This window comes from Lucilia cuprina, chromosome 4 (genome assembly GCF_022045245.1).
Source record: "Lucilia cuprina isolate Lc7/37 chromosome 4, ASM2204524v1, whole genome shotgun sequence".
NCBI classification, from domain to species: domain Eukaryota; kingdom Metazoa; phylum Arthropoda; class Insecta; order Diptera; family Calliphoridae; genus Lucilia; species Lucilia cuprina.
The window spans coordinates 14,131,040-14,142,910 of record NC_060952.1 but is presented as its reverse complement, the minus strand read 5'-3'; the positions used below and the strand labels follow the sequence as shown (position 1 = coordinate 14,142,910).

At 25.2% G+C, this 11,871-nt stretch overlaps 1 protein-coding gene across 2 annotated transcripts in view; it reads right to left on the bottom strand.

The window, feature by feature from the left end:
• Window positions 1-918: 918 nt before the first annotated feature.
• LOC111681557 (protein obstructor-E) overlaps window positions 919-11,871 on the bottom strand; it is a 28,945-nt gene continuing 17,992 nt past the window's right edge. The window contains exon 5 of one of the 2 annotated variants that reach the window (XM_023443404.2): window positions 919-1,237. In XM_023443404.2, coding sequence (XP_023299172.1) covers window positions 1,183-1,237 — 55 coding nt within the window. In that variant the 3' untranslated portion in view covers window positions 919-1,182. Of the gene's footprint in view, window positions 1,238-11,546; window positions 11,757-11,871 lie in introns of those variants that run through there. The other variant, XM_023443403.2, reaches the window with a different exon arrangement.

The following is an 11,871-nucleotide window of genomic DNA, read 5'->3' as shown; positions in this document are numbered from 1 at the left end:
ATAATGAAAATAATAATTCTGTATAAAAATGATCATTTGATGAAAAATTAATTAACTTGGCAGTGGAGTTTTAAGTATGACTCCCTAATCAATTCAATATTTGTATTGACTTACTTAAGTGCATATTTGTAAGAGAGCATGGTAAGTACCTGTCTCGAAATAAAATGCCAATATATAAGTGGTTTTATTAACATCTGATGTCTTTACTTTTTAATGTAAATTTTTCTGGGCTCATCGTGAGTGATAATAACTTTAATAATATTAATCAATATTTTATTAATAAAATTAAAATGTTTTAAACTATCTTTATTTCCTTATTCACAACATTGTAAGTATTTAAATTGTCAATGTTTAATTTGAAAGTACATTTGTATACATTTCTGGTATTAGTAATATCCTGATTAAAAAGCTATAAAGAAAGCATAACAGTATAAATAGTGTAGTATTATAAACTTAAAAAATATTTATTAGATTCATAGACGTTTTCTTTTTATTACAAAATTTCGTATATTTACATAAACGTATTGAAATAGAATATAATACGAGGATTTAAAAATGCAATTTTCATAAAAATTTAAACAGAATAAAAAAGAAAAACATATGTTCATATAACAAAAATAAAAATTAAAATATATGTAAGTATATGTATATAGATATGAATGAAAGTATTGTGTATCACATACATAGGAAATAAAAAATTTGTATCTTTAGTTAAGTGTAGATGTGAATTTAAAAAAGTGTTTGTGTAAGAGCTTGTTTTATTATTTGTTTTAAAATAAATATGTTTATTTAAATATTGTTTATATATTTATTTCTTACGGTAGGTATGCATATTTTTATTTTTATATTTATTATTGAACAATTAAAATTAATTTAAATATTATTTTTTACTCTCTGCTATACAATAAAAAAAAAAAATATTCTGAAATTTATTTATTTGGTTTGAAAAATAAACGACTTTTTTTCTTAAGTATAAACAGAATTTAGTTTAATCCAAAATAAACATGAAAATGTCTATCTATTTGTTTTCTTTTTGATGTAAATTATTTATTTCAGTCTTTCTAGCTACAAAAAATGATAATAAACTAATTTTCTGTACGCTGCTTACACTTGTTTCGTTTTTACAAATTCCAAAATATGGTTGTTTTTCTTTAGGTTAGTTGATGACTATAGGTGTCGTGTTTAATAGCCCAATTTTTTTAAAGCTTTTAGATCTACATCACCATAGTAATCCTCGCTAAAAATAGGGTAAAGAAAATTTTTGAAAAATATTAAGTAAGAAAAATGAAATATAAATGGCTATTAGATAATAAATATTGTGTAAATATAAACGTTATTATGTTTTATAAAAATATCTTTATATTAAACAGTAATTTGATATTTTTGTATACATATTATGACATCTTCGTTTCAAGTGACCTAACTCAATAAATTGATTTGGATGGAATTTGCACCAAGGTTTGCATTTTTGGATAGTAGGCCAAGCATACATTTTCCACACTATCGGTCAAGAACTGTCTGTGTTAAAAAGTCGCACACGAATTTTTTTAATATGTGAGTAACTTTTCATCTATTGGACTTTGCAAAAAATTTTTTCTTGCCCAAAAGAAAGCTTATACAATTTCCTTTAGGGCTTCATAGTTGCTTAATAGGATGCGAGTGTGAAATCTATAAAAAAAATATTGTGTAACTTAACTATATAAAAAAACATGAGCTGACAGGAAATTGCCGTTATATATAAAAATTATTATGTTTTTCTTTTGTAACCAGTGAAGAAATGTATATCAAAACTCCCTTTTGGCAGGCCCAATATGTGAAAAGTAGCATTTATTTGAAAAAGCTATGTATGACACAAAATGTAAACTTTGTCACCTCTCTAACTCTAGCAATTCTTGACCGATAGAGCTAGAAATTTATATCGGGGACCTTATTGGGGGGTAGGGTAATTCTTAGGCTGATCCTCTGGCTCATACGAAACATGTTAATGTCGAAATTCATCGCTGTACTGGCACTTTTAAGCTAGTAATGAGCGTTAAAGCCAGTTTCTGAAGGGGACCTTATATGAGAGGTAGGGTCAATTAAGTACCAATACATATAAAATTAAATAAAGATTTATTGTCTTGTTTATGTAGTTAAAGTCACTTTCTGAAAGTATTATATGTACACTAATGTAAATATTATTATCTTAATTATAACTAAAACAATAGAATAGGTAGAATTAGTTTTTAATTTAAGTTAATTTTTATTTATTTAAAATTATAAAATTAATAGTTAAGGTTAATTTTTCTTTTGAAAACTTTTTACAAACATTTAAAAGCGAAGGTTGCCAGCATACACACATTTTAAGGTAACTTTCCAATTAACCAGATTTCACATCCCTATTTTGTATTGTTTAAGTTAATTAAATTGAAGATTCGTGTCAGGAACAATAAATTTATTCTACACGCTTGTAGAAATAATATAGCTTTTTAGTGTGTGCCCTCAAAGAGTTATAATATATTTTATTGTTGGAAACAAGTGCTTCATAAAAGTATTGTTTACTGTAATTTGTTGTCATAATAAACATGTTTTCTTTTGCTTAAAAATTATACCCTACAACATCACTGAACAAGAGTATTATAGATTTGTTCTGCTTTTTATAATATTTGCTCCTAGCCGATAAAGCACTGAGATATATGAAGTTCTTTAGAGTATCGGCTTTCAAGTTAAATAAAATTCTTAACCCTTTTTTCATTATATGACATGTTCTGAAGTACAAATTAAAGCTTTAGTTATAAATTATAGTCCAATTTGGCATAAATAAATTTCTATTCCAAAAACCAAAAAAAAAATTTTACATATTAACACAAGACTTTTCATATTAAGCACGGAGCCGAATAAGGGCGTATAAACCATTTGGGAAATTTTACAGGAGACGATAAAAACATCGTAAAACTTTAAAATCGGCATTTTTTCCTACTTTTTTCACATATATGCATAAATATAACTCACGTCTATCCCTGTGCTAAAACTCAGTAAAAAATTCGAGTCACAACTTCCCAAAATTAATACTTGAAATTTTGCTAAAATGGAATAAGGGCATATATCCATATATTTTAGTTGAAAGTATATATAAATAAATGTTATTTTTATATACTTCTTAATTATTTTATTATATAAAACTTGGACAGCCTCAACATAACAGTCTAGAGCATTATTTGCTAAAGTTTCAAGGACATCCTTCATTATCCTTATAAGTAATTAAAACAAAGACCAAAAAAATATATTTCTTAGTATTTTTATACATACTTAGAAAAATCTTTCTTAGAAAAATCTTTAAATCGCACATTATTGCGTTATTGTCAAAATCAGCGAACCACATTATTATCTTAGTTCATTACCAAATTGGATAGGACCTCTTTAATTAAAATAATAACAAGATATAATAATTTTTTAAAATATAACTATAGTTATGTATATACGCCCTTCTTCTTGTCCACACTTTTATACTTAAATAATTCATTCAATAATAATCTTTTTTTGCAATATAATTAAAAAATTAATAAATTTGAAATGTTTTCCAACCATTCTGCAAATTTGGTGCAATTAGAATTAAAATTTATACGATTTTTTTACAGAAAAATACATTAAATTACTAATATTTTTACCCAAAAAAATAAATAGTATTTAAAAATTGTGCTTTTAAAACTATCTGTTTTAGCGAAAAATTTATATTTTTCAATTTATTTTTTTATGAATAGATGTAAAAAGGTTAGTTTAATATAATTATGCGAAAAAACGCGATTTTGAAAAGGTGGTCTTTACGCCCTAATTCGCATCCATGCTTCATATGTATGTATATATACACTTACCAAAAATCATTTTAAATTTTTCGCCAACTGGTGTAGGTTGCTACATAGATGAATATGTCTGACCATCTTTATTTGTGGTTTTTATTTGATTTAATTTTTTTCTACACAATTTATATGTTGTTATTTTGAAGTATTTTAGTTCTTTTTTATATCCTTTATTATTTAGCAACATATTCTATTTTTATTTTTTAACACATTTAAAAAAATATATAAAAATGTTAAAAAAAGTGTTTATTATCTCCTGTTGCTTTTATTGTTCTGGTCCTTTGTGTTGATTTGTTCTTGCAGTCTTTTGTATTGTCTTGTATGGGTTTGTTTTCTATAGTATACTCTAAGGGTTTCAGTTAAAAATATGTTCTTTGTTATTGCCAAATAATTAAGTTTATTATTCCCAATAAATTTTATAGAATAGACCAGGCTTATAAAAATTTCAAAATTGTAAGCAAAATTTAATATTGTGTGTTTAAAAAGATTTTGTAACAAATGTCAAATATATAAAATTCATTTATACAAAATCGTAAACATTATTATTGAGTCTGGTGTTCTGAAATTTTCTTTTAATTTAAACATATTTTATATTTAATGTTACTTTGAAGATATTCCCATTTCATTTACATTATGACTAACTTCGACAATCCTGTCTTTTAATATTACAGTTAATAATCTTTGTATTTTGCATTCCATGTTTAGATACGTAGATATGTATTGTATGTACATTAGGATGTCTTGTAGACCACTTTTTTTGTAGAAATGTAGAGCTGAGAACCATTCGAAAACAAAAATATTTTTTTTTCTCATCTTTACAACATTAATGCGCATCGATTAAGAGATATACATAAAATTCTTAAAAAGACTGTTTCTCGGGACACTCTAATGTGTACACATTATATGTATGTATACAAATAAATATTTATGTATATAAACTCATGTGTATAGAAAGATACAATTGTATGTCTTAGCCTTGTGTCATATTTTATTTTGTTATACAACATTGTTAAATTTAATTCATCTTATTTTATTGTGGTAAGAATGAACTAATTTAATTTTAGCTTTCAATTAGTACTTTCCATTATGTCTTTATTATTTGAAAAAAGAAAACTACAGAATTAAACATTACATATATATGTATGTATAACTCAAAAGACCACTTATGCATATCACTTCAATTTGCTTTTGATTATGTTGTTTTAGAAAAATATTTAGATAATAAATAGCAAACAAAGATGTTAATGTCACACACCTCTAGCAAAACATATTTCAATAATTGTACCAAATAATATCTATCAAATTGATTTTTATAAGTATCTATCAAATTGATAAATATTTATTTGTTAAATTGATAATATCAATGCATAGTTGCTTTTGGTGTCAAAATATTTGGTAGTTTTAATCCATAGCTACTGATTTCGAATATATATTAGCTTACATAATAAGATAACGGGGCCTACCTATTTATTAAATTTTCGGGCATAAGACTAATAACGTAGTTCAATATGGACAGATACTTTGTAAAATTATTTGAATAAGCTGATTTCCGAAAAAAGATACTAAAGTCAAATTATAATCGCATTCATCATGAACTTTTTTTAATCCATACCATAAGTAGTATGGGATCTATGTGAAATAATGAACATATTTCAACCATTTTAAAAAGGCTTCGCCCTTGAATGAAAAGAAGAGAATGTGCTAAATTTAATAACTAGTTCGACTCAAAAAGTAATTCTGAGCCGATTTAGGCATAGGACTTTTATGTGGGCGTAGGACTATTACTTTTGGGTGTTACTAACTTTACTTCCACTTTTTCACAAAATGTTATATGTTATTTAAAGCTCGTTTTTTGATTTATTATCATATATATTACCTCTGGCTATTATACACATGTATGTATTTATACATGGTGTATGAGAAATATTTCATTTCACCAAGGTCATTTTTCCTATGACATAGATTTAATCTCCATATCAATAATATTATTAGAATTAAATAAAATTATATTTATAATTTGTTTGCATATATTAGGGTGATCCAAAAGACAGAAATTCGTTGTCAAAAAAGAGCTTACCACGTTTGTTAGCATTTAAACAATTTAGACAATAACCACCGTTGTTATTTTGATAACGCATGATTATGCCTTGTGTTATTTCAACAACACAACTTTCTATTTGATAACGTTGCTTGTTACATCGATAACAAATCGTTTTAACTCAAAAAATAAAACCAATATTAATTTTATTTGTTTTATTTTTGAAGTTAAAACGATTTGTTATCGAAGTAACAGGCAACGTTGTCAAATAGAAAGTTGTGTTGTTAAAATGATTAATAAATCTTATAAAATAAAAATAATTTTCGTAATTAGCCGCTACCAGTCGTAGATGGAAACTGCGTAGATGATTTGACAACGTCATGTTTTATTTCTATACATTTTTCAATTTAATAAAACGTTGTGTTTTTTTTTGTTGATGATTTGTTAACTATCTGTATTTGCATTAAAAAAAGGATGATATTGACAAATTATGAACGTTTTGGTGCCAACTTGGTATCAAGCGTGTATAAATTAAAACCGTTATTTGTCTTCTGTACATGGGTTGTAAATCTTTTGTTCAATGTAAGATTGCATGATTTCTTAAAATATCGTAGTGGAACTATTTACACCACAGTATCAGACCGAAGTTGTATTCGTGATCATAAAATTATGGAATATCATGTAATGATTATTTAAACAGTTAACTTATTTAACCCAATTAAGTCATTCTATGAAATTAATTTAAAAAAAATTTTAAGCCTATATCTGGAACTCCTTAAATATTTATTCACACACACACACCTGCATCAATTGTTTTAATTTTTAATGTAAACAATTTACCTTGTTAGTAGTTTTGTGTTGATGTGTGTTCTTACGCTTGTGGTTGCAAGTTGTCAGACTATGTCCTAAGCTTATTTCTTATATAAATGAAATTCTATTTTCTTTTAATTTTTGTTTTGTTTAGTAATCTTATTATATACTTTTTAATGCTTCATATTATTATATGTAAGTACTTAAGTTTGTTTCTTTTCATTCGTATTTTATTTTTATTGTTTTTGTTGGTTTATTAAGTCTTTCTTTTTATTGTGTAAACAAACACATACACACATATGGGCATAAATAATCTGTATTAGGCGGGCTTTAGAAATAAATTCATTTTGTAATAGTAATATTATACAATAGTTTAACACAAGCCTAACGAATTAGGAACAATTGTTTTATTTTCTAGTTTTTTAATATAACAAATAAGAAAGTGTTTTTTTTTTATAATTTTTGTTTGTATATGGGCTGGCTTAATACGTTGCATATGTTTTTATATAATAATGTCTTTTAATTCTTTTAGCGCTTATCGTCATTAAAATTAATTAAAGTCAAAATAGCAAAAAGGATTATATTTTTGTGGCTTAGGTGCTGCAAAACAAATTAATAAGATGTTGTAAAAGAAAAAACACAAGAAGAACCAAATGCACCTAACCCTCAACTAACAAAACCTCAATTGATAAATTTTATTACCATAAATACATCGAAATCAGATTTGTTTGTCCTGGGGAATAACTTTTTTTTTGTGAATTTAATATAGGCATAAGTCTCAAAACAAATTTTTTAAAAGTTTCCTCAGTTTGTTACTATCGCTCGAAATTTCTATTAATCATTCGTCTACTATTCAAATCATGTTATAACGGAATAGTTTATATCAGTATGCTGTAAATCGAGGTGAATGTGTATGTAGAAAAAAGGACACCCATGTTTATTTATGTTTTGGCTATATTTGTGAGTATGTAGGATTTGTTGGAAAATAATTAAGATAAAACTGTGAACCGTCATCTTGTTACATAAAAATATTTTGTTTTCCATAGCTATCTAACAATACAATTATAAAACTGATGTAAACTTGTATATAATAGGATGTCCCTTGTACTAATTTTTTGTAGGAATACCTTATAAACGATCCACATAATTTTTTTAAAAAAGTATATAAAAGAACCTCAGTTCACAATATTAATATCTGGTATTCATAGTGTGTTTAAAATTTTGCTTTTAATAGCTTAAACGGTCTCTTTCGAATTAAAAACTATAAAAAACAATAAAATTCGAAAATATTATTGACATTTTATTCGTGAACTTGTGTTTATCCCTCATAGTTAATATTTTTCATTTCTATTTATACATTCTACGAAAAAAATCTTGAAAATATGAGGGATAAACGTAAGTTTTTGATAGGAATTTTTTACATTTAAATTAGCTACAATTCTAAATACTTAATTTATTCCTCATAATCTTTACAATACCTTTTTTAGCATTTTCTTTATGAATAATGCAAAAATTTAACGTTCCAGGCCAATTAAAATAAAAGGCCGATCCTCATAAAATTTAGAAAATATATTTTGTATCGATTTTCAAAAAATGTGGTAGAAACATCTTGGGTTTTACGGTCACTTATACGAAGGCTGTGCGAAAATGTATACCGATATTGTCCATTTCCAATAACAACCAAACCTTACATAAAGGGAATATTATTGTGAAATTTGAACCCTTTCCTTTCTACCTTATCGTGCTTTCAACAGATAGACAGACGGACGAATTTGGTCTATGATCAAAACACATACCCAAACATTCTTTCAGTTTTTTTCTGCATAAGCTACAAATTAAGAAAAAATTGAACACCTATTTCAATAAAAACTGATAACAAAATTTCTCTCAAATCCATCAAATGTAATTTTGTAGACGCTAAAATATTTTTCCCATAATCAACTCAAAAAAGACTGTTTCTGGGAACACTCTAAGACACACAAAAATCATTAAATCCATGTAATTTGAGATGATTTCACTTAACTTTTTGCATTGTATCAAATACATAATAGTTAAATGCCCAAAAAAGTTTCATTTCGAGGTTATATAGGATACATGGATAGAATTTGCCAAACTGCTGGGTATTAAACAAATATTTACTAAGCTTGGGATATATGTATGTATTTCTATTTATAGTGTTTAGTTAAGGATATTATTTCCAAAACACTACAACTGGTATATTTGTCATAGTCTTATTATATTAAGCGGTTAAATATATATATTTATTAATTACTTTTATTTGAGTTTATTTTATGAAGCTGAAATGTATTTTAACCCTCAGAAAATGTTTCATTCAGTAATGGCTGTTACTTTCTTTAGTTAGACTACATATCATATACTGACTTGTACATCATTACTAAACAGACATTATAACAGTACAAGCATATTTAAAATATAAAAAATTCTTCAACAATTTGTAAAATACGCTGAAATTGTTTGTAGATTTGCCATCAATATTTCGATAAGAACATATGTATTAGAGAAAATTTATGGCATATTCCCATTAGTAAGTACTACTGCTCTGCCATTATAATTACTGTTCAAGGATTACTTACAGACCCTTTAAAAATTGTTATTAATTGTCCTCATTAAATAAGTTTCTTAAGCACTAATAATAAAGTTATTACTGAGGCATAATTCCATACTCCTTAATGGGTTAATTTCAAGATTTATAATTTGTTTTTCATATTTTTTTGTTCTATAATTAAATATGAAAGAATAAAAGTAGAGAATATAAAATGCGAAGTTGTTTAGTTTTATAAAATAATATATAAATATAAAATAAAACTTTATATATTCTTTTTTTTCCATCTTTTTCATGTTAAGATCTCTAAAGATGTGTTTATTTAATTCAAACAAGTTTTAATTGGATAAGCTTATTTTATTCCATTTCCTTGTTGTATAATACTTCTTTACTCACAGCAATAGACAAATACATTTACACAAATAAAACATATACATAGTCAATGCCATACAAAAATACATCAACACATATACCCAGACATCCTTACAGTTATAAATAAGGAAAGTAAGAAAAAAGTCATCATTTTAATGACAACTAAAGTACGGGTATTTATTTCTATGTATTCGTGTACTTACAAAAAAATAAAAAAGAGAAAAAGTATACTGTTGTATGTATGTTTATATAATTGTAGTTGTGTTTTATAATATAAATACAAGAGTCACTGTGAAACTATTAACTTGAAACCACCAAGGACCCGCATTTCATAAGAAATAAACTTTTGCTTTACATAAGAAAATTCTTGAGTTCTTAAAGAGTTACTTCAGTTTGTTTTTATTTATATGTATTTTAGAGAGATCTTTAGTGGCATAGTTTCATTTTGTATACATATGCATATGTATGTATGTATGTATGTATATATGTATATTTATGTAAATATTATTAAATATATATAACCCTGAAGTTCTTTACTCAAACAGTTATAACAAAATAAAGTTGGTAAAAATATTTGCTTAAATTTAAATGAGCTTTTGAACTTATAACCACGACTTTTTATTTATTTGATATTAACTGAACCATGATAAACAGCCTTTGGTGGGGTCATTTATAGACCGAATTCTGTATAATTTACTAACAAATAATTTAAAATTATTTTCAGCGTTCATTAAACATTTTGTATATGATATGTTAATTTACAAACCAATCTTGGTAAGATGTTGGAAATATTTTGGCTATTTAGGGTTAATGACAGATAGATAAACAGACACACATGCCGACGATCTGGTATGTATAGATTGTTTTAAATTTTATAAAGATTCAGAATACATACTGAAATAACCAAGTATGTATGAAATTAAAAACAAAAATTTCACTTAACAGTGGTCTATACATATAACAATTACCACAAATATCACATAGCTTACGATTTAAAACACGATACAGTAGAAAATTATTTTAACACAAGAATATTTTTTTCAGCAGAGGGAAGAATTTATTCATTTAATTAATAATATTGTCAGAATAATATTATTAAATAATTTAAAATGTGGAACACCAAATTATCATAATTATTGAACCTCACCTAAACCTCAAATCCTTAATCAGCAATCAAAAAGGATGTTAAGGATATGTTTGTATGTATGTTATTATATGATCAATGTATAATGAAAGTCTTTAATGTTTTTATTAATTGTATCGAAATATCTGAAAATTAGTAAAGGGTTAGAGTAGAAAAAAATCAAACTATTTTTTTTGTATTTTTTAAATTATTTTTTATATTTTTTTCGTAATTATTTTTTATTTTTTTTTTCTTTAATAAAATTATAAACTTAAAATCAAAAATCACTTAAATTTAAAGAAATGTCTAAAAGTAAGTATTTACGACATTTTAATATAAAAAAATTTTGATAAATTTACTCAATTGTTCTTCACTCAACTGATTGAATATAAAAAAAAAAATATATAGTTTTTTTTTAGTTTTCTCTCTGATGGCTTAACTTTAGATAAACAAACAAAATAATATAGAATTTTGAAATATTAAAAAAAACAAAACAAAAAAAATTATATAAATTAAACAAAAATAACGCTCATACAGAGAAGTAAAACAACAAAATTTTTAAATAAAATATTATTTTTCTTCAATTAGAAGAACCTACACAAACATTTTTGATTTTCTTTTGGAAAAATTTCAATATTTTTGTTTTACTGGAGTATTTTATAAGGAGAGTATTTTTTTTTGTAGTTGTTTTTGTTTTAGTACAAAAGTGTATAAAGTTTTTGATGGTTACTTTAAAAAATACACGTAAATTTGTAAATTTGTATTGAGAGTAGTGTGTTGGTGGTACGTGTACATTGAGAGAAAGTATTGTGGATGTTTGTATGTATATGTTGTTGTGTTTTTGTATTGGTTTGTTTTGTTTGTTTGTTTATGTAGTAGAGTTATGATGAATGAGTTTATGAGGAGGAGGGGACAGCTTTGGCTTTGCTCTTGTTGCGACCTTCACTATTCAGACCAGCTAAAAGTTCACTTTTACGGATGCTCTTCAAATCCAAATCGCCGTAGTAGTCTTCGCTGTAATGTAAAGGGATTTTTATATATGTGAGCGGTTAAGGATATGTAAGGATATATTTTCTATCTTTTGCTTATTTTTAGTTTTTAGTTCAAAGGTGATTTCTTAACATAAAAA